Source organism: Eptesicus fuscus, chromosome 3 (genome assembly GCF_027574615.1).
Source record: "Eptesicus fuscus isolate TK198812 chromosome 3, DD_ASM_mEF_20220401, whole genome shotgun sequence".
NCBI lineage: Eukaryota > Metazoa > Chordata > Mammalia > Chiroptera > Vespertilionidae > Eptesicus > Eptesicus fuscus.
In genome coordinates, this window is record NC_072475.1 from 104,747,247 (window position 1) to 104,773,572 (window position 26,326).

At 45.2% G+C, this 26,326-nt stretch overlaps 1 protein-coding gene across 1 annotated transcript; it reads left to right on the plus strand.

Moving 5' to 3' along the window:
• Nucleotides 1–341: 341 nt before the first annotated feature.
• SIAH2 (siah E3 ubiquitin protein ligase 2) lies at nucleotides 342–25,028 on the plus strand. Its single transcript, XM_054714089.1, has 2 exons — nucleotides 342–1,139; nucleotides 23,511–25,028. Exons 1-2 carry the CDS (start codon nucleotides 714–716, stop codon nucleotides 24,066–24,068), a joined length of 984 nt encoding a protein of 327 aa, XP_054570064.1. The 5' UTR covers nucleotides 342–713; the 3' UTR covers nucleotides 24,069–25,028.
• Nucleotides 25,029–26,326: the final 1,298 nt, after the last annotated feature.

The window sequence follows — 26,326 nt, forward strand, 5'->3', positions numbered from 1 at the left end:
CCCGGGAAAGGGAAAGCACCCGGTTTTCCGGACCTGTCCGGGGGTCCGGGGCCCGGGGCCCGCCCGCCCCCACCCAGCCCCCGCCCCCTGGAAGTCGTCCTTCTGGTTGAGCCCTCCAGACGCGTCGGCGTGGCTCCCGGGGTGCGGCCCCCCGGGGTGCGGCCAGCCGACTTCGGCAACGCCTTCCCGGAGGGCGGCCCCTTCGCCGACCCGGAAAAGCAGCCCCGCGCCCGCAGAGCCGCGCACGCTCCGGGGGCGGGCCGGGCCGGAGGCGCCCGCGCTGGGCGGTCCCCGCGCGGCCAGCTGGCGCCGGGCGGGGCCGGCCTCCGTCGCCGGGTGGCTCTGCCGGTCCCCGCGCGCCGGGCGGCCACACACGTGTCCCGGCGTCACGTCCGCGCGCGCCCCCGGGGCTGACGTCAGCGGCTGCTCTGGGAGCTGGGGCGCCGGGTGCCGCGCTCGGGTTCGGGGCCCGCGCCGCCGCCGCGAGGAGGGGCCCGGGGGCGCGCGGGGGTGGTCGGAACGCCCGGGGCCGCGGAGATCGTCCGCGCCGTCCGGCCCCCGCCTGCCCCGCGACCGCCGGCTCCGCGTCCCGGTCCCGGGCGGGCGCGGTGGCGCTGCTCCGGAGCCCGCCGCCCGGGCGGCGCGCGCCGCCTTGACCCCGGCGGCCCCGCGGTCGGCAGACGCCCGCAGGTCCATGGTTGGTTCGGAGCGCGATGAGCCGCCCGTCCTCCACCGGCCCCAGCGCTAACAAACCTTGCAGCAAGCAGCCGCCGCCGCCGCCCCAGCACGCTCCGTCCCCGGCTGCGCCCCCGGCCGCCGCCACCATCTCGGCCGCGGGCCCCGGCTCGTCCGCGGTGCCCGCCGCGGCGGCGGTGATCTCGGGCCCCGGCGGCGGCGGCGGCGGCGGCGGGGCGGGCCCGGTGTCCCCGCAGCACCACGAGCTGACCTCGCTCTTCGAGTGCCCGGTCTGTTTTGACTATGTCCTGCCCCCCATCCTGCAGTGCCAGGCCGGGCACCTGGTGTGTAACCAATGCCGCCAGAAGTTGAGCTGCTGCCCGACGTGCAGGGGCGCCCTGACGCCCAGCATCAGGAACCTTGCTATGGAGAAGGTGGCCTCGGCGGTCCTGTTTCCCTGCAAGGTAAGGCCGGGTGCCCCTGCGCCCCGCCGCCTGGCGGTCTCCCGGAGCTCCCGTGCCCTCCATCCCGCGTGCCGGCGCCGAGAGGCCGGGGACACGTCCTTTATTTAAACTAGATGTGTGCGCTTCGTCCACCGCCCTCCGCACCTGCCTGCCCGCCTGGGGAGCAGCTCGGGCCGACGGTTGCTGGAGCGCTGAGCCCAGGCGAGTTGGCCGGCGTTGTCGTTGGGACACATCACCGCTCCCCGGCAGCCTGGGTGCTCTGCAGGTGTGCACGCGGGCGGGCCGCACAAACACAACTTGGATGGAGAAGCAGACTCTGTGAAGGTCTCAGATGGGACGTGGGTGAGCTACACGCACCCTTTACAGCACTCAGTTTGGCAGGCTCGGCACCGGATTTCTCCTGTACACACACACACACACACACACACACACACACACACACACACCTGCCATCTCTCTGGCCGTCCCTGACACGTGAGAACCCTCAGGAATAGAGCTAAAAAGGGGGAGGGGGCGACTACAGCCTGTTTTCTTTCACTCAGCAACAAGAAAATCCCTGCAAGCCAAGCCTCGAGTAGCCTTCTAAGTACTGGAGAGGGGTGTGTGTGTGTGTTGTTGCCAAGTGGGGTGAAAACAAAAGTTAATCAGAAATTGAACAGGAAAGGCACACAGGAGCTGTTGTTACCGTTCCTTAAGTATAAGTATACTCATGCAGCTGAATTTAGAATCATAGATGTCAGTGTGTGTAAAGAAGGTTATATCTACGTACACGTAGGCATGTTTGTTTTTGTTTTCAAAAAATGCCTTCTGCCACTTGCTGTTTTAAATTCATATTGTCACATATTTTTCTATGGCTGAAGCATAGTTCTCCCTTGCTGTATTTTAAGTGGCTGTATAATATTGCGTTGTGTGGTCATATTATAACATCTGTTTACCTACATCTGTCACTTAAAAATCACAAGGCGTAATTTCAGAGATATACCTGTCTGTATTACTTCATTGCAACCTAGAGCTATACCATCAAGTTCTTTTTCTAAACTTAGAAGTGGAAATAATGTCATTAATACTTTTGAGTTTTTGTGTAAAAGTAACTGCTCTGCCTCTAGAGCCATTCAGGCTGTCTTGCATTTCTCCTTGGTGCTGCGTATTTTTTATAGGGCAAGAGCTTATTTTTAAATTAAAAATAATCCACCCGAGAATTGGAGCTTGGGACTCAAGTCAGTACGTGAGTGATTTAATTTGGTCTGTGCCCTACCACAGATAAGTTTAAAATAGCATATTCAAATAAGGGTTTGAATTCATGTTTGGACTATGGTTTTTCTGTCATCCTTAACAAGTTACTCTATTTCCAACCACTCCTCATAATGCTTACAAATTAACCCAGTCTAATCAATAGTTGTTTCTCTTAATATGTAGACAAACTATTTCTGTAATTTTCTTAGGATCATGAAGAAGGTGATAGCCTAATGATCAAGAGAAGATTTGGTGATAGTGACATAAGAGTGGATATTTGATGTTGGAGATATATTGTGGGGGCTGGGTTACGGGGGGCGGGGGGGGGGGGGGGTGCCACAGGATTTCTGGGGAGCCATCTTCTCAGCCCTTCACTTTCCCCAAAACCTGCAGTGGGCAGTAGAAGAAGTGGCTTTAGGTGACTTACAGTTCACAAATGAGCATTTGTTATCAGTCAGTATTCCATAATTTATTTTCAAAAAGCAATCTTCTAAGAGTATTGTTTGCTCCCAAGAGAAAGTGAAGGACATAGTTATAACATGCTATTTGAACTGTGAAGTTTCACTTTCAGGATCTAGGATTCTGGTTCCTATTGAGGTATATGTTCTTTCTAACATCTAACATGCTAGTGAAGTCTTTTTTGAAGAATAGTTCTCTTGGAAATCAGTTACTCACCTTTCTCTGCACATCATTGATTTTCCACATCCCTATTCTGTAAGAGTGCAGTTGGGCAAAGCTATCACTTTGCAAGCTGAAATTTAACAGGGTCAACCATTCCCCTATAGACCAGGAACCAAGCTTAGAAAGTAATTTTAGTGTCGTGTCTGTGTGTGATTTTACAATGCTGGAGTATCGTGTCTCAGCTTTGGTTGACCAGTAATCCATGCTATTGACAGGGGAGCTCAGACACTTAGTTTGGCTAACCACACCTGGATGTATAGGGAGTCCCAACAAGCAACCAAGATGTGTTAGTTGGGGAGGATGAGAGCAGGAAAGAGTAGTAAGGTCTATGCCAACTTCAACAGAATAGGTCTGTGTACCTAGCCCTGTGCCTTGCACTTGCTGCTGGAAAACAAAGGAACCGCCTTATCACTATCCCTGCCTGCTCTTAGAATCTCTCATGGGGTGGCTTACGTGAGAAAACCAACATTGGGTGAAACCCCAGAGCCCAGGTCTCAAGAGTTGCTGGAGTTGTCATTGTTTGTCTGAGAGCATTTCTGGGTCCTTTATTTCTTCTGGTGTTTATGAGGGGGTGGGACTGCTCAACTTGTAAGGCCCCATAGCGTCCAACGTTCTGTGAAATGAAGGGAGATTATGTGGGATGCTCATTGGGTTCCTTCTGTGTGCCAGCTGCTTGCTTTGTGTGGGTCAGCTTTTATTAGTTTGCCTTTCTTCTTTTTCAGATGAGAAAACTCATGCCTATAGAGAGGTTAAGAGTTAAGTGACTTGTCAAGATCGCACAGCTAATAAGTGGACCAGCCTGTGAACCTGCATCCCAAGGGCACACTTCCTTTGTACTACTCACTGTGTAGGGGTTTTGAATCTGAGCTTATCTCCAAGGCTCCAAAGCGTAACTCAAGGTTGACACCAGTAACAAAACCATCTGGTTGGATGAATGCACCAAGTGAGCCTCTGCTGGGAACATCTCCAAAAGGCAACAGACATGTTCACTATAAAACTCATTGGCAAGAATTGGATAGGGCATGGAATTAGGAATATTGGAGGCAAAATAACCCACAAGCCTAATATTTGGGGGAATTTCGTTACATTTCTGCACTGCTCATGCTTCAGTTGGCCCCAAGATGGATGTGTTGCCAAATAGCTTCCTTACATAGGTTTGGGGCCACTTAATTAAAGGCTGGAATGCTGCCAGCACCTTTGATGGAGGGCCCCTCATGCATTACTAGCTCAGGTCTCCTTTTTGAAAAAGGACCTCTATCGGAGTACGGCTCTCTTCCGCATGTCGTATTTTTAGTCCATTCTGTGTCTTGTTCCACGCCTGAGAAGTTTGACATCCTGTTCCCCTATCTCAGACCCACCACCTCAGTGGAGCGTGGGTGTAGGAGAAGTGAAGGTGACACCTTTGTGCCCCCACTCAACATTTTTAAAAATATCAGCCAAGTGTTTCTCTCCACAACTGTGGAAAATGCTAAAACCACTCCAGCCCACTGACACCATGATACATTTTCTTTCCGTTTTTCCTTTGTCTTCTCTAAGAGTTTCTAGTAGCATGTCTTTAAATAGTTATTGAACTGGAAAGCCTCAGTCAGCAAATCTTCCCTGCACTCGGATTGTGAGGTGGTGTTTTGTTCCTTAAAAAAAAAAAATGAAGTAAAGTTAGATAACCCAGTTGAAAATTAAAAGCTCCCAGTGTGGACGCATCCAGTCCAATGGCGACAAGTTCTAAATCCCAGGAGAGCATCATGAGGCCGGTAGCCCTGGGGTTGGGAGACCTCGGACAGTGGAGCCGCTGGGGAGCTGGGAGCACATGCCTCTCCGAAGGCCAGCGTTTGCTCTGCGCTGGGCAATTGGCAGGGTTGGCAAGGTGTTTGCAGCCATGCCCAACCTTTGGATTTTTTTTTAAGAAAAGACAAAAATCTACATTTTTTAGTGATAAAAATCTCACTTTTTTTTTTTTTAACATTGCCCAAACTCAAATTTAAGGATGGCACTTCCAGGCCAAACCAACCATGTCTGCAGACCAAATTCCAACTGCCAGTGGGCAACCTCCTATCTGGTTCTCTTTTAGAAAGTGTTCAGTGAACCTTATCCTCATGAACTTTGGAACTCGGATAGGTTCCCAAGTGAATGTGATTTTATAGCGCTTTTTTTTTTTTTTCATCTTTATTTTGACAAGAGAATACTCCATTCTGGCCATTGGGAGACCTGCACTTGTGCTAGTGACTATGTTTGATTTTGTCCCGGCCAGTTTATTTCTTTGCACCTGAGTGTCTTCATCTCAAAGAGAAGGGGTTGGCCTAAATGGTTATACCAAGGATCTTTTTTCAGAACCCGGTAAACTACAGGGAAGAGAGCACTACCAGGAGATAGAACGGGGTTCCCACCCTGGCTTCGTATGACCTTGGTTCAGTCGTGTACTTCCCTACGCCTGTTTGTTCATCCTAGCAGGCGGGTGCACTGAAATCGGGTTAGAAGGGGCACGGAGGGCTTGTGCTTCACCGTATCAAATAGAAGAGGACGGTACTGGGGTGTTGCCCGGTGAGAGTGATTGATCACCTAGAAGTCTGAGGGGTTAAGCCAATTTGCCAAAACCATTTCAGAGATCTCCTCTCAACCTCAGAAATCCCCCTAAGACTAAACAATCTCTTTGGAAACTGCCCGGCGGTCCTCCCTCCCGGCTGCGGTTGGCCAGGTTGGCTCATAACAGCCTGTGCTAGTCCTGGAGCCCACATCCTAGTACAGTCAGAATGAGGCCCAGATTGTAAAGCACAACGTGGAAAGTACAGCTTTTCAGTGTAAAATTAGGAACAGAAGCACTGGAGTACTACGTAGGCGTACTGGAGTTTAATGCCGATTCCACACATAGTTGGCCAAGGGCTTTTCCCGGGTTCCCATAGCTGGACCTGGAGTAAATCCTTATGACTTGCAGTTAGTCTTTAGCACAACCAGAGTGGAGGCCAGTCCACAGCAGGTCTGGCCTGTGACGTCCCCAGCCTGAGCTGAATTAGATTGTCCTGGTCTGCGTCCGAAGCCCCACGTATTGTGAAATGTCTGAAGAGCCAGACGTGCACATCTGACAAAACTTGTCAACAGCGGCATTTCTCAATCACACCCAAAAGGTCCTCGTGCCCTGAAAATGGCACATAGTAGGTACACATTTGCTAAAGTGAGTGGCAGTAGGCAGGCTGTTGGGTACGTCAGGAGGGCACAATCAGACGAAGCGTTAGAATGTGATTGCACTGTGGACACCCTGAAACGGAGACTAAGAAAGCTAAACACTTTTCCTGATCAGACGGAGTGTCTGTTCTAAGGCTTACGAAAGATGCTGAAGACTCTGCAACAGAATTTCATCAGCTTTGCCCCAGATGCCCATCTCCATTCGCTTCTTAAAAACTGTGAAACTCGTCCTCATTTTCATTCTAGTGAAGATTGTATGTAATGATTTTTAGACTCTATAGTGTCCATGAGATACGTTTTCATCCACCGACATAATAGAGGTGAATGGAAGGCACCCCTGGGGTTAAATGTGTGGGCCTGGGCCGTATTTTAAAACTTTGAATCAACAAAGGCAGTGTCTTTGGGTCACTCCTCCCCGCAGGCTGCCTCTTACTTGGGTGGTTTTGAGATCAGGCCCCACCTACAGGAGCCTCCTGGTCCAGATCCCACTGTGATGGGTTGGTGACCCCTTCCAGCCTCATTGGCTTATCGGTGAAAGGGGGTGAGGATCAAACTCGATAATAATTTACACACAGTGCCCAGCACAGCTGCAGCACAGAGTAAACCCTAAGAGACCTGCAGTTAGAAGCTGACAGAAAGTGGCCAGTGTATGAAGTCAGGCCCAGGCATAAACTTTAAAAAGTAAAGAAGGAATCTTTTTTATTTTCTCCCATAGATTCTCCCACCAAGCTTCTCTTCCCTACTCCAGATCATGTAGGGTTTCCCTGGAGCTGGGTAACTTGGCCTCAGCATTGGCTTTTTAGTGGTGAATCTTTTTTTCATTTATTGAATGGTTTCAGAAGGGAAAGCCTGGTTAGATCAAGCAGTGTTTTTTAATGTGTATATTTTTTTACACATTATAAAATTCGTTGTTAAAAGTTATCATTATTTTAAAATATAGAACATAGAAAATAATTCTTATATAATAAAAGGCTAATATGCACATTGTCCCCTGGGGAGTTCGACCACCCGGGAGTTCAACTGCTCACTATGACGTGTGCTGACCACCAGGGGGCGGCACAGAATGAAGGAAGGCCCTGGCCTGCAGCCAGGGGAAGGAAGGCCCTGATCAGCCCTGATTGCCAACCAGGCCTAGGGACCCTACCTGTGCCCTGCCTAGAAATAACCACTATTATCATTTTGCATATGTCTTTGCCACTTTACATCAATGGAGTTTTTTATTTTTTAAAAAACAGGTAGGATGGAGATTCCAGACACTATTTCATAACCTGTTTTACATCTAACACATTGTGGCTGCTTCTCCACGTTGATATGAAAGGTCATGTCTGATGGCTGCATAGCAGTGCAGTTTTACAGCAGTACCAGAGTTACTTAATCTCTTGTTTGTCATCATGTAAGTCATTGTTTTCTTACTGTGGTTTTCATTTTTTAAATATATTTTCTTGATTTTTTACAGAGAGGAAGGGAGAGGGAGAAAGAAACATCGATGAGAGAGAAACATCAATCAGCTGCCTCCTGCACTCCCCCCAACCAAGGTACATGCCCTTGGCCGAATCGAACCTGGGACCCTTGAGTCCGAGGGCCGATGCTCTATCCACTGAGCCAAACCGGTTAGGGCCTTACTGTGGTTTTTAAAAAAGCACTGCTATAACTGAATCCTTGTGTATAAGAAATAACAATTTCCTAGAAGTTGAGGGGTAGGCCAAAGGGTATGTGCAGAAATGAAAAGCTTTGCCAGCAGAGCCAGCTTGCCTTCTCACTCGCAATCACTGACCATGGCCCATTTTCTCCAGCATCACCGACACTGGGCGTTAACCTCTGGTTTTCTTAGTGCAGCTGCCTGTTTTTTCTCTCCGATATAACTTAGGCCAGAGGTGGCTCCTCCAGATTACCCATAACTTTTCATCGTACCAACCCTTGCAACTCACTGCAGACCCAAGCCCTGCCCTTTTCACAGCCCGTCTGCCTAGCCAGCTGTCCCTCCGCTGCCAGGTCCTATGAAACTGAGTCTAACAGAGCAGCGGGCCTTCTGAAGTGGTAGAAGGCAGGAGTCTGGAGGTCCCCTGCAGCAGGGAGTGTCAGGCCTGCATTTTGAAGGATGAGCGGCAGTCTGCCCACGAAGAAGGGAAGGATGGAGGATCTGATGAGGTTATGTGGGAAGGCCAGTGGAGTCGTATTGCTTTCATGTTATCCTAATTACTTTTACAGGACATAGGACATAGTTAATATTCCCCTCTAAGAAGCGTGCCCAAAGTCACAGTTTGTAAGTTTGGGAACAGAAACTCTAGTCAAAGTCTTGTAATTCACACATCCAGTGTCCTGCTACAGCCTCCTGCCTTTTCTGCTGCTGGCTCTACCTTGGTGGGGAGCAATGATTCCCTCCCATTCCAGAGTCCTGCAGTGGATTTTAGAGAGAGATGGCAGTAGTACCAGAATGGCCCTCTCGTTAGGGTCACCAGGTAAAATATAGGATGCCCAGTTAAGTTTGAATTTCAGATAAAAAAAAATAAGTTTTTGGTGTAAGTATAACCCAAATATTGCCTAGGACATACTGGGCATTTTGTATTTTTATTTGCTAAATGGCAACCCTACCACTTAACTCTTCTGGTGAATTTGATTTCTCTAGTTGGGAAATAAAGACTGCGGAGTGGCGTAACACTGCTTGCCACGCTGCTGGGCAGTTAACATGATTATGCAGGTGGGATCCTGGCAGAGCAGATCGAGGGCACATTGAAAAAGGGTGCAGGGTAGTGGTAGTGTGGCACAGAGCCTTTAACTGCAGCTCTTACCTGAAGGTGCTTTTGTTTGCTTGAACATAGACTCTGAAGGGACCTTACAGAACTGGTTCTCCCAAGACAGTGTGTGGTTGCCTGCTAACTCTGGCTATGGTCAAATGAGAAACACACTTGGTCAAAAGTCAACTTTTGTTTAAAGTGTCTAAGATTAAAAATAGACTCCTGCCAGCCCAGGGAGTCTTTGTAAGGCTAAATGCACTCCCCCATTTCCCCAAAAGCAGGATGTTCTCAGATTACTGCGATAAAATTACCTCAGAGTCTTCCACCAAGATACCTTTAGTGAGAAGGCTGTCTGCAGCATGGGGTTTGTTAACTTTCTCAGGCAAAAGAAGGAGTTTTCAACCCAATATGTAAATGAGAATTGCCTTCTCCAGAAAATAGTTTGTAAAGTTAAATATCTTAGTCCCCTCACTGTTTGACAGTTCTGGTCCTGAGTGGTACTGTCTTCTATTATTATCTGTGAAACCGTCACTGTACTGTTGGTTAGTAAATACCTTTTTGCACTATCTCATAGTGGAGGTGAGGAATTTACCATCCGATTTAAGTGAAAATTTGCTGAGACTCTTTTTTTTTTTTTTTTTTTTTTTTTTTTTTTAATATATTTTATTGATTCCTTACAGAGAGGAAGAGAGAGGGACAGAGAGCCAGAAACATCGATGAGAGAGGACCATCGATCAGCTGCCTCCTGCACACCCCCCACTGGGGATGTGCCCGCAACCAAGGTACATGCCCTTGACCGGAATCGAACCTGGGACCCTTGAGTCCACAGGCCGACGCTCTATCCACTGAGCCAAACCGGTTTCGGCTGCTGAGACTCTTACAGGAAAGATGCTAGACAGATGCAGGTTGAGTATTATAATTAATTCACAAGAAGAGATTTCACTTTCTCCTACTGCCCAAGTCTGAACTCCTTCGCTGTAACTAGTCAATAGATGAGTCATAGACAGTTTTGTGGATGCACTCAGAGGTGACATGGTAGGCTCAATTCAGGGTCACACACAGGACACGGTACTTGAGTTCTAATTACAGTGACTCCACCAATAGTTGTAAACACCTTTTGAACAGGAGGAACATACAGCCATCAAAATGATGACAGCACCTTTTTCCCCAATCTATGCACGATTACAAAAAGTCACAAACACCCCCACTCTGAGTAGTTTACGTAAATAGAATATACTAGTAAAATGACTTTATCAAAAATTACAAAACAAATCCTTAGTGACAAGTCTGGAATATTTTCCTTACAGATTTCAAGGTCTACTGAAATTTTGTTTTAATTCTTCCCACAGTAAAGATTTTAAAGTGAATTAACATGGTGGGAGAACAGTTATCTTCTGGAGATAAACCTAATATTCATTTACCAACAAATAATGGGCGGGTAGAAAGCAATAAATCAGTAAATCAATGAACAAAATTAATAGGCCCATAAATGAACTGGAAAGCTACCTGTGATCATATATTGGGGGCAGTAAACATTTTTAGTCACAGAGGAGCTAGCTTGAATTGCTAGACATTTTTTTAAAAAGTGGTAACATTTAAGTTTAACTGCTGGTTAAATTGTAAGTTTTACCATGATTTGAGTCTATACTAGGTTCTGCTACAACTCTCATTTCACTAAGTCCAAAGAATGTTGAGAAGCTAGAGAGACCACAGCCAGTAAGTAGGCCCCTATTTACCTGCTTATCATACCTAACAAGTTACCCTACCAGGAATTCATTTTTCAGTGGAACTCTGATAACTCTCATTCCACTTCTGAGTTCACCTCCTTAGTGCTAAAAGCGGTTTAAGAAAAGGGGGTGGCGGGTCGGTACGTTTCATTCCTGGAGCTCCTTTTTCTGAAGTAGTGGGGAATCGAAAACCTTGGACCTTGGACCACTGGGGGTGTGGCTGGAAACTGCGCGCCAGGGCAACAGACTTGTGCCCACAAACCTTCAGAAGGACCAAAGGAGCAAGGAGAAGGCTTTGGCTTCTTCGGGGGTCAAAGAAGTATTGTTTATTATAACGGTTGATGCCTTCATTGCAAAATTTTATTGGTTCATTCAGATGAGTACCAAAAAGCCTCTAAAAGGAAAACTAAATTGCATTTACACATAGATATGTAGTTAAAAATATTTTTCTTTATAAAACAACGCTATTATGATAAAACTTAATTCATTTGACCAATTCTGCAAAAGGAATCTCTATCTTCTAAAGGATAAATATGCTCTGTCCCCACATTCTTTAACATTTGTTTATTCTTATATGATTTCAGACGTATTATTAGTTGCAATAATAATGCCCCCCCCAAAATCCCATATACCCTTTTTCCAGAATCACCAATTATTTCCTTTTTGCCCCATTTGCTTTTTCATTTATGCTCACTCTGTTCAAACATATATATTTTTAACCATTCGAATGTAAATTGTAGGCATCCTGCCCCTTTGCCCCTAAAGACCTCATTGCATTTCTCCTAAAACATCTTCTTATATAAGTAAGGTAGTTACCAAAAATCAGGAAATTTGACATGTAGTAGGTACTATTATCTAATCCACTGTATTCAGATTTCATTTGTTGCTCCAACACTGCCCTTTTGGGCAATTTTGTTTTCCCACTTGCATTGCATTTAGCTGTCACTGTGCATTTTGTGATCCTTACAGCGTACTTAGACTGAAGAAAAGTGGTTGGCTTTTGCTAACTCCAAGACAAGGTCATTTCTTGGATTTAATTCAGAAGTTTAAGAGCATGAACAACAAGATATTGATTGTGCTTTGTTTTCCTTGAGACATTCTTATTTGAGGTGTTGGCAGATGTTTTGCTAATAAAGTTTACTGTTTCCTAGGAGGGAAGCAGGTGGAGGCAGGGCGGTTGCCTCACAGTCCCCATGGAGGGGATGCTTCTGCCTGAGCTCGTGGTGTCACCCCTTTGAAAGACATTGATTGTTGGAGTTCAGCAAATTGTTCTTGAATTGCACTGACTCACATTTAATTAAATAGGTTAAATGTCCTGAACCAGTTACAGGATCCATGACCTTCACCAAGTATCTGGCTAAGAAGGGTGCTTATTGTGTTTATATACTCATTCCATGAACAAATATAACGCGACTGAGTCTATTAGGTAAATAACAGGTGTCTAGTGTTTGACTGTGGATCTGTTTCTGATGGATCTGGGCCTATCTATACTAATAAAAGGGTAATATGCTAATTAGACTGGGTCGACCGAACATCTTCTGGTGGTCAAGTCCTCCTTCCAAACAAAGCCACGGTGGTGGGGGCCAAGGCAGAGGTGGTTAGGGGCGATCAGGCCAGCAGGGGAGGGCGGTTAGGGGCAATCAGGCCAGCAGGGGAGGGCGGTTAGGGGCGATCAGGCTGGCAGGTAGAGTGGTTAGGGGCTATCAGGCAAGCAGGCAGGTGAGCAGTTAGGAGCCAATGGTCCCGGATTGTGAGAGGGATGTCCAACTGCCGGTTTAGGCCCAATCCCACTGGCAGTCAGACATCCCCAAAGGGGTCCCAGATTGGAGAGGGTGCAGGCCAGGCTGAGGGACTCCCCTCCCGTGGACGAATTTCATGCACCTGGCCTCTAGTCTATATATATAAAAGTCTAAGTGACTGAAGGACCGGTTGACCGGTTGCTGTGATGCATACTGACCACCAGGGGGCAGATGCTCAATGCAGGAGCTGCCCCCTGGTGGTCAGTGCACTCCCACAGCCAACCTCCCGTGGCCAGCCAACCTCCACGGTCCCTCCCCCAGACCAGCCAGCTGCCCCTCTTCTCCCCCCCTCCCCGCCATCGGCCCCCATCGCCGGCCAGGCTGAGGGGCCCACATTTGTGCACCAGGCCTCTAGTTTGTATATAAAAGGGTTTCTACACCAAAACCCTGCCTAGATTCATTTAAATACACCCTTCAAACCCATGCCGAGAAAAGGAATTAGTTCTGTTTACTGCTTTCTGCAAAGACTTAAAAATGAGGCACCAGCCCTAACCAGTCTGACTCAGCAGATAGAGCATTGGCCTGCAGACTGAAAGGTCCCGGGTTTGATTCTGATCAAGGGCACATGCCCAGGTTGTGGGCTCAATCCCCAGTTGGGAGCATGCAGGAGGCAGCCAATCAATGATTCTCTCCCATCATTGATGTTTCTATCACCCTTTCCCTTCCCCTCTGAAATAAAAATATATATATTAAAAACATTTTTTTTAATGAGGCACCAGACCACATATTGCCTTTCCTGACAGGAAACATTTGCACAAGACTTTTGAGCCATTGTAATGCAAAAAGTTTCTAAAGAGAAATCAGAAATTGTATTTCAACGTTTGTTTCTCGTTCTGCTGGGCCACCCTCCCCCGCCCTGCATTCTTCATTGCCTGGAGCTTTGGTGTGTGGTTGTGCCTCCCGGCCCCACCCCCAGGAGGTTTACTTAAGCCTATTCCCACCTCACCAGCAGATAGTTCCCTTTGGAGAAAGCTTGTTTATAGCTGAGGACAAGTCCCAGGACCCACAGGCCGCCCTCTACAAACCAGCCCAGGTGCTGCTTCTTGGGAACAAGAGCGAGCATCCAAGACAAAAGCATCTGAAGGAAAGCGGCCGCCTTTGAACCCGCCCCGGTTGGTGGGGCGAGCTCTAGCCAGAGTGGGAAAAGTGAAACCTCTTGCAAGATGCCAGAGAAGGCCGGGAGGGCCTAATTACCGGTTCCTTATTTGTCGGTGTGCTACCCCTTCCTTAGGGAGAGGCCTTTCGGGGCTGTTTTTCTCCTGTGCAAACCTAAGAAGCTAATTTTAGAACCTGCTTGTAAACGCAGTGGATCTCTCCACTCTGGTTTTTGCGCTTGTGGGTTTGGGTGCTGGGAAGTCAAGGCAAATGTAAATCGGTTTCTTTTTCTCTTATTGTTTGACTTCTAAGCACAGGATGGAAAGCTCTGCTCCGTGTGGCCACCAGCTCTGATTGTGGCTGCCCAGCCAGGTTTTGTCATTCATTTAAATTAGTGCCTCTCATCTGGGACGATTTTGCCCCCCAGGAGACATTTGGCCATGCCTGGTGACAGTTCTGGTTGTCATAACGTATGGGGGTTGGGGGACAGTTGCTACTGGCATCTAGTGTGCAGAAGCCAGGGATGCTGCTAAAACCCCACAATGTGCAGAACAGCCCTGTCACAAAGAAGTGTCGGTCTGAAATGTTGATAGTGCCGCTGTAGAAAAAACAAAAATTAACTAAGTAGTCAATCAAGTCCCTGCTTCTCATTTAGGTTTTATCCCCACTGTTTGCTGTGGTTCCCACCACCCTGGGGGGAACCACTCCATCCACAGTCCCTTTGTCTACTCACCACCTCCTCATCCCATCCTCACTTTTAGAGTTGCCCCCGGTCTTCCTCTGCACTGTTGTCTGTGTTTCTGCTGAGCTTGAGCTGGTTATTGTTGCAGGGGATGGCCGCTCTCCACAGGAAACATCACAGGGCAGGATGGCTCCAGGATAGCGGTTCACGACCTTTAGAACCCTCGGAGCTTGTCAGGAAGCACAGCCCAGGGCCGGTGCAATTTGGGTTTGCTGCTCAGAGGCACCCAGACAGTTTTTCATGCAGTTTCCGGAATTCACAGACCCTGAAACCCTCCTTCTTGTCCCTGGATTCGAGCCCCTAATGTCGGTAGCAATAACACAGTAGTGTTTTCCAGAACAATGCTGAAGACTATTATAAGCATGAAGTGTGATATGTGTGTATGAGTGTTGAATTTTTTTTTTAATTTTTATTTATTGATTGATTTTAGAGAGGAAAAGAGGAGAGAAAGAGGGAGGGAAGGAGGAAGAGAGCAACACTGATTTGTTGTTCCATTTATTTATGCATTCACTGGTTGATTATTTATGTGCCCTGATCAGGCATCCAACCTGAAACCTTGGGACAACATTCTAACCAACTGAGCTGTTGTAGGCCACCTCTCATCAACCCTAGAGAGGTGTTCTTAGGACAGCCCTCTGAATCAGCGGGAGAGGGCTGACCCCAACCTCCATCCTTGTATTCTCATATAAATGAATTTATACAAGAGACCTTGACTGCATTGTGAAAGGCCAATTTATTAAAGCAAAACAAGCAAACATACATCTGGCTTATGGAGCACAGACGGGTTCTCAGCTAATCTAAAGAGCAAGTTGGCTGGGGGTCTGGGGCGTTATATACCCTCCTGTCAATAGGCATTCAATTCCTCTGCTGAATATTTTGGTACAGATTAATTCTCAAGGTTCCTTTTTTCACTTTGTTGTGGCCTTCCCAAAATTCATGAAAAGTACCTGGCAACTTGACCTTAAGTCTTGAGACTGCTGGCTTCTCTGTTTAGGAAGTAAAACGGCCCTTTTTTTTCTTCCCCCTTACCTCCCTCCCTTTCTGCATTCTCTCATTAGGGAGGTTTTTTAACCATTTGCTCTGGTGTCCTTGGTTGGGGAAGATAATAGTTTGTTAGTTAAAAGCTGGCTGTAAATTGCTCACACTGTTTGGACTTGTTTTAACTTTCCTGTCTCAGTTTCCCTATTCTCCTGCATTGAAATCCTGTACCAGGGCTTCCGGGCCAGGGCTAAAGTTTAGATGTTTTCTTTTTAGAATAATCTCTAATCCAAACATCATAAAAGTGACACCAGGGATCCTGAAGACGCCCCTCACCCGTGATGGAAAAGAGAAGGAGTAGGTTAGCATTAAAGTTCAGCTTGTTTAGGAAAAGCATGGAGTAAGCACCTAACACTTGAAAAATACTGAAGTTCATGGAAGGCAAGACCTTTCTTCTTAAGGTCGTTGTCTACACAGATGCTAAGTAATGCCTCTTGTATTTGCATAATTTGGGGAGGTTCCCTGTTCTCTCTATTTGGGTTGAAGGATAGTGTGTGACTTGTAAGGCAAACCAAATAATTCAGAATAGTAAATAACTGAAATTTCTGCCAATTTCTATTGAAGATTATCATCTTCCACTTTAGGCCTGGGAGGAATGAGCTGAATTTCTTTCTCTAAGCTCCTCTCCTTTATTAGGGGCGTGCAGACTGGCTTCATTGCTTCTCTATCCTCAGTGACTAGCTTGGGGTCTTGTATGGAGAAGGTGCTAATGCCTGTTTGTTGCTAATGATAAATTCAGCTGTAAAAATTCGAAGTTGACCTACTTAAAGTTTATAAGGGGTTGAATCCCTAAGGCAGGGTAGAGAGAAGCAAAAACAGCTGTGGGAATTTTTTTTTTTAAGCATTTGGACACAGCATCTTGGAAAATGGCCTGGCCCTGCCCTCAGTTGGTGTCTTGTTTCAAAAGCGGGTGGAGGAGTCCAGGTGGGTAAGCCAGACACCTTACCTGCCACTGCTGCTCGAGGGTGCTGAGACATACTTCTGGCTTCACCCAAAGAGGTGTTCGGGCTTCCTCATCCTTACAAGACAACTGCATAGCACTCTGGGCACGTGTCTGCTGTCTCCATCTGTTAGCTAGGAACGAACATGGTCATTTTTGTGAAAGTTGGGAACAAATATCTGATTCCTTTCCATGTGGTCTTTTCCTGTGATAGGTGTGATTTATCCATCAGGAATGTCATCCTGAGCTTAAGGGAGAAAAAGGTTTTATTTGTGCCCTATTCAGGCAGTAGTTTAAGGGGTGGACTGGCCAATCAGAAAACTCCTCTAGGACAGCATCCACTCCAGGACCCACTTTAGTTCCCCTTTCTCCGGGCCTGTTGAGGACCTGACATACCTGGTCATAGGAGATGTGCAGTTGGACTTGAGGAAGTGGTCTCAGGAAAGCTCAGAGGGCTTTGAGAGGCGTGTGAGGCCCTTCTCATTTTAACCTCCGCTGGCTGGAACCAAACCGACCAGCAGTCTCCCACGTTAGTTAAGCAGCTGTCAGACATGATTTCCTCTCACCCGAGAGGTACGTTCAGAACCCCTCAGGGGAAGATTTAAAAGATAAAGAAGGTGAGGTAGTATTTCTATCATGTGAGTGGTCTCCAGCCTTCTTCTGCCGGAGCTGAACACTCCAGCAGGCAAAAGCATGGAGCCCAAGGGCAGTCTTCCCCACAACCTGCCTGCCAGTCACCAGTTTGATCCAGGAAGAAGTGGAGACCAAAAAAAAGGGGGAAAAAAGAGGAGTAATATTTTATAAATTGTCTTTAAGGTGAAAACCAGTCTGGAGATAACATATTCCTTGTCCAACCCTACCCCTAAGCAATTTAAAATTCTTTAAAAGGTCTTGAAATTCACAGAAAAAAAGGGGAAAGACGAGGAGGCTCAGCAATTTTGTTTCTGTTTCTACTAAGAGTAGGTGAGCTGTAAGTTTTTTATTTTAGTCGGGGGGTTGGAATGCAGCACATTCCTGCTGCAGGATCTGCCCTGGTTTTATGCAGAGTAGTACTGACAGTGAATGGGAACTGAGACTTTTACTCAAGTCTTCAACTCATCTCCAGCAAAAATAGTTGAAATAAGACTCCAGGTTAAGCCCGGGAAACCTGAGTGGGTACTCTTGGAGGCTGAAGCCAGTAGAGTTTGTTTTTCATCTTTACTGTTGAAAGTCTTGCGTATGTCCCCCGATTCCCCCAATGGCCTCTCCCAGCCTGCCCCCTGCCCCACCCAAGGCCTTCACCACCCAATTGCCTGTGTTCATGGGTTATGCATATACACATAGAAGTTCATTGGTTGATCTCTTCACCCCTCCCCCACCCTCCACTGCCTTCCCTCTGAGGTTTGATAGTCTGTTTGATGCTTCTGTGTGTCTTTATCTATTTTTGTTCATCAGTTTATATTGTTCATTATATTCCACAAATGAGTGAGATCCTGTGATTCTTACATTTCTCTGACTGGCTTATTTCGCTTAGCATAATGCTCTCCAGGTCCATCCATGCTGTTGCAAATGCTAAGAGTTCTTTTTTACAGCTGTGTAGTATTCCATTGTGTAGATGTACCACTGTTTTTTAATCCATATAGTCTGTTTCCAAATCTTAGCTACTGTAAATTGTGCTGCTATGAACATAGGAGTGTATATATTCTTTCTGATTCATGTTTCTAGTTTCTTGGGATATATTCCTAGAAGTGGGATCACTGGGTCAAATGGGAGTTCCATTTTTAATTTTTTGAGGAAACTCCATAATATTTTCCAGAGTCTACACCAGTCTGCATTCCCACCAGTAGTGTACCAGGGTTCCCTTTTTTCTACATCCTTACTAACACTTGTCGTTTCTTGATTTGTGGTACCTCATTGTCGTTTTTATTTTCATCTCTCGGATTAGTGACTTAGAACATTTTTTCATATGCCTTTTGGCCTTCTGTATGTCCACTTTGGAAAAGTGTCTATATAGATCCTTTGCCCATTTTTTAAATTGGGTTGTTTATCTTCCTTTTGTTAAATTGTATGAGTTCCCTATAAATTTTGGAGATTAACCCCTTATCGGATGTATCATTGGCAAATACGTTCTCCCATGCAGTGGGCTCTCTTGTTGTTTTGCTGATCATTTCTTTTGCTGTGCAGAAGCTTTTTATTTTGATGTAGTCCCATTTATTTTCTCCTTAGTTTCCATTGTCCTAGGAGATGTATCCATAAACATATTACTACGAGAGATGTCTGAGATTTTGCTGCCAATAGTTTCTTCTAGGATTTTTATGGTTTCATGTCTAACATTTAAGCCTTTTATCCATTTTGAATTTATTTTTGTGTATGGTGTAAGTTGGTGGTCTAGTTTCATTTTTTTTTTTTTTTTTTGCATGTATCTGTCCAATTTTCCCAACACCTTTTATTGAAGAGACTGTCTCTGCTCCAATGTATGCTCTTGCGGGCTTTGTCAAATATTAATTGAACATAATGGCTTGGGTCAATTTCTGGGTTCTCTGTTCTGTTCCATTGGTCTATACGCCTGTTCTTGTGCCAGTACCAGGCAGTTTTGAGTACAGTGGCTTTGTAATACAGCTTGATATCTGGTATTGCGATCCCTCCAACTTTGTTTTTTCTCAAGATTGCTGTATCTATTTGGGGTCTTTTTTTTATTCCATATAAAATTTTGGAGTACTTGTTCTAGGTCTGTGAAATATGCTGTTAGTATTTTAATAAGGATTGCATTGAATCTATAGATTGCTTTCGGTAGTATGATCATTATAATGATATTGATTCTACCAATCCATGAACATGGTATATTCTTCCACTTGTGTATATCTTCCTCTATCTCTTTTTTCAAAATTTGTAGTTTTTCAGAGTATAGGTCTTTCACCTCCTTGGTTAAGTTTATTCCTAAGTGTCTTAATTTTTTTGTTGCAATGGTAGATGGGATTTTTTTTTTTTTTTAGTTTCGCTTTCTGAGAGTTCATTATTGGTGTGTAAAAATGACATTGATTTCTGGGTGTTAATTTTATATACTGCTACGTTGCCAAATTCATTTATTAAATTGAGTCGTTTTTTAATGGAGTCTTTAGGGTTTTCTATGTACAATATCATGTCATCTGCGAATAATGACAGTTTTAGTTCTTTTTTTCCAATTTGGATGCCTTTTATTTCTTCTTCTTGTCTGATCGCTATGGCTAGCCCTTCCAGTACTGTGTTGAACAGGAGTGGTGAGAGTGGGCATCCCTATCTTGTTTTGTTTCTAGGGGAAATGGTTTTAGTTTTTGCCCATGAGTATGATGTTGGCTTTAGGTATGTCCTATAAGGCTTTTCTTATGTTGAAGTATGATCCCTCTATTCCCACTTTGCTGAGAGTTTTTATCAAGTAAGGGTATTGGATTTTCTCTAATTCTTTTTCTGCATCAATTGATATGATCATGTGGTTTTTGTCTTGCTGTCTGTTAATGTGCTGTATCACATTTATTGATTTGCAGATTTTGTACCAGCCTTGCATCCCTGGAATAAATCCCACTTGGTCATGGTGTATGATCTTCCTAATGTATTGCTGGATTTGATTTGCTAGAATTTTGTTGAGGATTTTAACATCTATATTCATCAGGAATATTGGTCTGTAAATCTCTTTCTTTGCAGTGTCTTTTTCTGGTTTTGGGACTAGGGTAATGCTGGCCTCAGAGAAAGAGCTTGGAAGTATTCCTTCCTCTTGAATTTTTTGGAATAGTTTGAAGAGGATAGGTGTTAGTTCTTCTTTGATTGTTTGGTAAACTCACCTGTAAAGCCATCCAGACCTGGGATTTTTTTTATTATTATTATTATCACTGCTTCAATTTCATCAGTAGTTAATGGTCTATTCAGGTTTTCTGATTCTTCCTGATTAAGTTTCGGAATATTGTATTTTTCTGAAAATATGTCAATTTGGTCAATCAAGTTTGTGCAGTTTGTTGAAATAGATTTGTGGCAACTCTGTTTTTTATGATCCTTTGTATCTCTGTGGGGTCAGTTGTTTCTTCACCTCTTCCATTTCTGATTTTGTTTATTTGGGTTCTCTCTCTTTGCTTCTTGGTGAGTCTGGCTAGAGGTTCATCAGTCTTGTTTATCCTTTCAAAGAACCAGCTCTTGGTTTTATTGATCTTTTGTACTGTACTTTTGGTCTCTGTGTCATGTATTTCTATTCTGATCATTAGTATTTCCTTTCTTCTACTTACTCTGGGCTATTCTTGTTGCTTTCTTTCTAATTCTTTAAGTTTTAGGGTTAGATAACTTATTATAATTTTTTCTTGTTTTTTTGTTTGTTTGTTGTTTGTTTGTTTTTTTATGTGTGTTTTTTTAGGTAAGCCTATAGAGCTAAGAACTTCCCTCTCAAGACTGCTTTCACTGTGTCCCATAGATTTTGGATTGTTGTGTTTTCATTGTCATTTGTTTCTGAGATGTTTTTTATTTCCTCTTTTATCTCTTTGGTAACCCATTCATTGTTTAATAACATGCTATTTAGCCTCCATGTGTTTGATTGTTTTTGAGTGTTTTTATTATAGTTGATTTCTAATATTATGGCATTGTGATCTGAAAAGATAGTTGATATGATTTCAATCTCCTTGAATTTATAGAGACTTGTTTTGTGTACTAACATGTAGTCTGTCTTTGAAAATGTCCCATGTGCATTTGAGAAGAATGTATATTCTGTAGCTTTGGGGTGAAATGTTCTGAAGATGTCAATTAGTTGTATCTGATCTAGTGAGTCATTTAGGATTTCTGTTTCCTTGTTGACCTTTTGTCTAGAAGATTTATCATGATATCAGTGGGGTATTAAAATCCCCTACTATGATTGTATTGCTGTCTATCTCTCCTTGGATATCTTTCAGAAGTGTTTTTTTTTTTTTTTTTAATGTATTTGGATGTTCCTGTATTGGGTGTATATATGTTTACCAGAGTTATATCCTCTAGTTATATTGATCCCTTTAGTATTATGAAGTGGCCTTCATTATCTCTTATTACCTTCACTTTGAGGTCTATTTTGTCAGATATAAGTATTGCTATCCCAGCTTTTTTCATTTTCATTTGCCTGAAGATTTTTTTCCCATCCTTTTGCTTTCGGTCTGTGTGAGTACTTTGTTCTGAGGTAGGTCTCTTGTAGACAGCATATATATGGGTCATGTTTTCTTATCCATTCGGCTACCCTAGGTCTTTTGATTGGAGCATTTAATCCATTTACATTTAAGGTTATTATTCATGGGTATTTGTTTTTATTCTTTATGCCTGTGTTCCTTCTTCCCTTTCTATTTCTTCTTTTTACAGCAGTCCCTTTAGCATTTCTTACATTGCTGGCTTAGTGGTAATAAACTCCCTTACCTTTTTTTGTCTGTGAAGCTCCTAATTTCCCCTTCAATTTTGAATGATAGCCTCGCTGGATAGAGTATTCTTAGATTCAGTCCCTTGCTTTTCATCACTTTGTGTACTTCATCCCATTCCCTCTGGCCTGATGAGTTTCTGTTGAGAAATCAGGTGATAGTCTAATGGGAGAGATTCTGTCTCTCTCTTGTAACTTTTAAGATTCTTTTTTTTTTTCTTTGTCTTTTATGTTTGCCAGTTTAATTACATTGTGTTTTGGTGTCAGTCTTTTTTGGTTCATCTTGACTGGGATTCTGTGAGCTTCTTGGACTTGCGTGGTGTTTTTCTTCCCTGAATCAGGGAAGTTTTCTGTCATTATTTCTTTAGGTTTTCTATTTCTTGCTCAGCTTCCTCTCCTTCTGGCACCCCTATTATGTGGATGTTGTTTTGTTTCTTGTTGTCCCACAGCTCCCTTAGGCTCTCCTCCTGCTTTTTAACTTTTTCCCCCTAGTTGCTGCTCTGCTTGGGTGTTTTTTTCTACCTTGTCTTTGAACTTTCTGATTCGGACCTCAGCTTCTTCAAGTCTTCTGTTGAAACCTTCCATGGTTTTCTTTATTGCAGCTATGTCATTCTTCATTTCCTCTTCATTCTTATTCATGTTGGTGAAAATCTCATTCAGCTCCTTATAATTCTCATTTAATTGCATGTATTTGTCATCCAGACAATTGAGCATCCTTATTACCATTATTCTGAATTCCTTTTCTGACAGATTACTTGCCTCCATTTCATTTAGTTCCTTTTCTGGCGATTCCTCCTTTCCTTTCCTTTGGGGATTGCTTCTTTGTCTCCCCATTTTTGTTGTCTCATTGTATTTGTTTCTATGTCTTAGATGAAACTGCTATGCCACACATATTTTTGAGGGGTGTTCCTATGTAGTAGGTGTTTTGTGGAACCCAGTGGTGCAGTCTCTCAGATCTCCTGAGTTGGCTGTTCTAGGAAACCCTGCTACTTGAGTTATTTGGTGTAGTTGGCTCTTGAATGTTATTGTCCCATTCATGGGTGGAGTTTCCTTACAGGTTGTCTGACTATGTAACTCACACCCAACCTCATCATGCAAGCTGTTGTGCATGTGCTCAGGGTCATGATGTGGGACTCACTTCGCAGTCCTGGAGCCCACTGCCAGAGTGGCACGACACACTGCAGGGTCCTGTAGCACAACACACTGCAGGGTCCTGTAGCACAACACACTGCAGGGTCCTGTAGCACAACACACTGCAGGGTCCTGTAGCTCATGGGAGGTGTAGCATGACACACGTAGGGTCCCGGAGCCCATGGCTGGGGAGGTAGGGGTCCCGATGTCTGGGGCTGAGGTGACACAACTTTGGCTGGGTTGGGGCTCACTCAGAAACTCACTGCGGGGGTCCCAGAGACAGCGGCCAGGGTGGCATGACTCTAGCTACTTAAAGGTACGTGTCGGGGTGGCATGCACTCTGTGGCTCACTTCAGGGTCCAAGGTGGTATCCAAAGCCAGTCTGGGTGTTGGTGTGGCTGCACCCCTAGGTACAGCTGCTCTCCCCTTCGTGACGGTGTGGTTTCTGTGCCAGAGCCTTGCAGCTGGGGGAGTGCCTGTAGCTATAGCAGCGGCTCCCTGTCCCGGAGCCTGATCTGCCAGCCCCGAGACTCCTGTAAGATCCAACGCGCCCTTCACTCACACACACACCACACACCACACACCACACATGTCCTCACTCTCTCCCTCACTCTCGTCCTGCTGGCTGCCATGTGTGATTCTTTTCACCCCAGTAGAACTTTTGGAAAAGCCCATGGCTCATTGTGTCTCTTTCTGTCCTCACAGTATGCCACCACGGGCTGCTCCCTGACCCTTCACCACACAGAGAAGCCAGAGCATGAAGACATCTGTGAATACCGACCCTACTCCTGTCCCTGTCCTGGTGCTTCCTGCAAGTGGCAGGGGTCCCTTGAGGCTGTGATGTCCCATCTCATGCACGCCCACAAGAGCATCACCACCCTCCAGGGAGAAGACATTGTCTTTCTAGCTACAGACATTAACCTGCCAGGGGCGGTCGACTGGGTGATGATGCAGTCGTGTTTTGGCCATCACTTCATGCTGGTGCTAGAAAAACAAGAGAAGTACGAAGGCCACCAGCAGTTCTTTGCCATAGTACTGCTTATCGGCACCCGCAAGCAGGCCGAGAACTTTGCCTACAGACTGGAGCTGAATGGGAACCGGCGGAGGCTGACCTGGGAGGCCACGCCCCGATCCATCCATGATGGCGTGGCTGCGGCCATCATGAACAGCGACTGCCTGGTTTTTGACACAGCGATAGCACATCTTTTTGCAGATAATGGGAACCTTGGGATCAATGTGACTATTTCAACATGTTGTCCATGATGCAGTGAAATTATTTGGGCATAGTGCTCTATGGTTAATAAAGGATTTTATGGATGTTTTATTCACTATGTCTTCACAAGTCAGGGTCCCCAGTTACCTTGTGTTCTGTTTGGACATCAGCCCAATGGAGTTCATTAAACTGGGTGAATGCTGTTGGTCTGTTGGTTCTATAACTGGATTATTAAATTTTACTTCCTGAACAGCCCTTGACTGGTTGCTCAGGGCTCCTATAGACAGACCAGTAGGTTAAGACCTGGAGGCTTCTTCCTGCCCCCTCCCTAATTGGTCCTTCCAAATTGACAAAGTACAGTGACTGTCAGAAGATGGCTTTCATCTTGTGTTTAGGGGGTAGGAGTTGTTTTTAGTGCATTTTAAACTGTTTCTGTTTCTCAAACTGGAAGGCTAATCAGTATGCATCGTCACCTGGAGTACTCTTAGACATGCAGATTTGAGAGCCTATGAATTTAACAATCCCATCAGGTGATTCTTTTCAGCAGTCAAGTTTGAGAATTACTGGGTTAAGTTGTGGGGAAAGGGTCCAGATTTTAAAGGTGCTTTACAATTGCCCTCCACTGATACTATTTGTCTTTCTACCATTTCATCCCCCAACAGCCCACCCCCAAATTAAAACTAGAACTATAGGTCCCCAGGAACACATTCCCAAGACCTGTCCTTTCTCTTGTGTTTGGTATAGATTACCTGGGACAGTGAGTCCTATGTCCACTGAAGTCCTTACATGATTGGTTTTTGCTCATCGCTAGCACAGGGGAGCTGTTTACACGAGGCTTCCCTCAGGGGCCTTCCTTGATCATAGATGGTGGAAAAACTAGGTCAATAGAGTGGGAAAAGCTTTATAACCAATGTCATATGCTTGCTACTTAAAGGTACGTGTCGGGGTTTTTTGTTTTGTTTTTTGCCACATTCACTTTAGTTTTTTAATAAATATTTTCCAAAACTGAATGTTGTACTTCATTTTCCAGATTGAATAACGGGCATTCATTGTGTGCCTCCTGTGAGCAGGGCAGGGAGGCTGCGCTGTCACCTGGGCATGGAGCTCTCACCGTCTCCACAGAAGGAAACAGCCATTTGCCCAAGATCATAGCTCAAGTCAGTGGCCACATTAGGGTCCACACTCCCTTCCCTGAACGTGGACTGGTGGTGGTGTTACAGGACTCTTCTATGGAGCTGTTATTTGTCTGACAGTGCCCGTGCTTGTGGAAAAAAGAGTATTATTTCTCATGCTTTACAGAATCAGAAGGAGCAGGCGTGGCTAGAGCTGATGTACTGGGCTGGGTTTGAGCCAGGGTGACCCACTCCCTCAGTCCCAACCCTAAACTCTTAAAAGAATTCAGAATATTCGCCCCGAATGCTCCATGAGAATTGAAGACTGCTCCAGTGGCGTTAGAGTAGTACCAGGTGGGAGTGGTGGCTTTAGAGTTGTTCTTTTTTTTAGGGGAGATGCAGGGTTGAGTTTTCAGCCAGGGTAGAGTTCTGGCAGTTAAGGAATTGCCAAAGTGACTTATCTTCCAGGATAGTCTTCAATTACAAGTGAAAAGCAGTGCCCTGGACAAGAAACGGTGCTTAGAACATGTTTGGGAAATGAAATAACAGCTCTTGTCACCAAGTCAGTCCCATTACAAGCCAATATCTGGAAGGATCTGTGGAGCTGAGACTAGGCAGGATCCAGGAGCAGGTGGATTTGGACCCTTAGGAGCAGAGCTGATCCAGGTCGGCTGTCCGGTGCAGGCATGGCACCCAGGCAATGTGTTTTGTGCATAAACTAGCCAAGTTCATCATGTTTGGATCTAACCACTCTTGTTATATATGATGGAAGAAATCAAGACTGGATTAGTCAGTAAGTACCAAAGGGTAAAGCTATAATCAAAAGTGGAATCAAGGTATCCCAAAGCATAAAATGTTAGGTCTTTAGCCCACAGAGGTGAAGTCATGGGCCAGCAGCCATACAGTGTTCCGGTGGCGGCACTGAGTCAAAAATTCAGACCTCCTGACTCCAAATTCAAACATGCTTCTTATGTAACAAATGAAAATAAAGTTTTAGGCAACAAAACTCTGAACTTTTACTTCCAGAGTTATTTAGCCCCCTTAAATCTCTGTCACTGGAAATCTGTAAACTGAACTTTCACTCTGACTTTTTTTTTTTTTTTTTTTTGAAACTAAGCATTTTCTGTCAGAAAACAAACAAACAAACAAAAAAAACCACACCGGTTTTAGGAGGAAGTGAAAACACCAAAATAGAT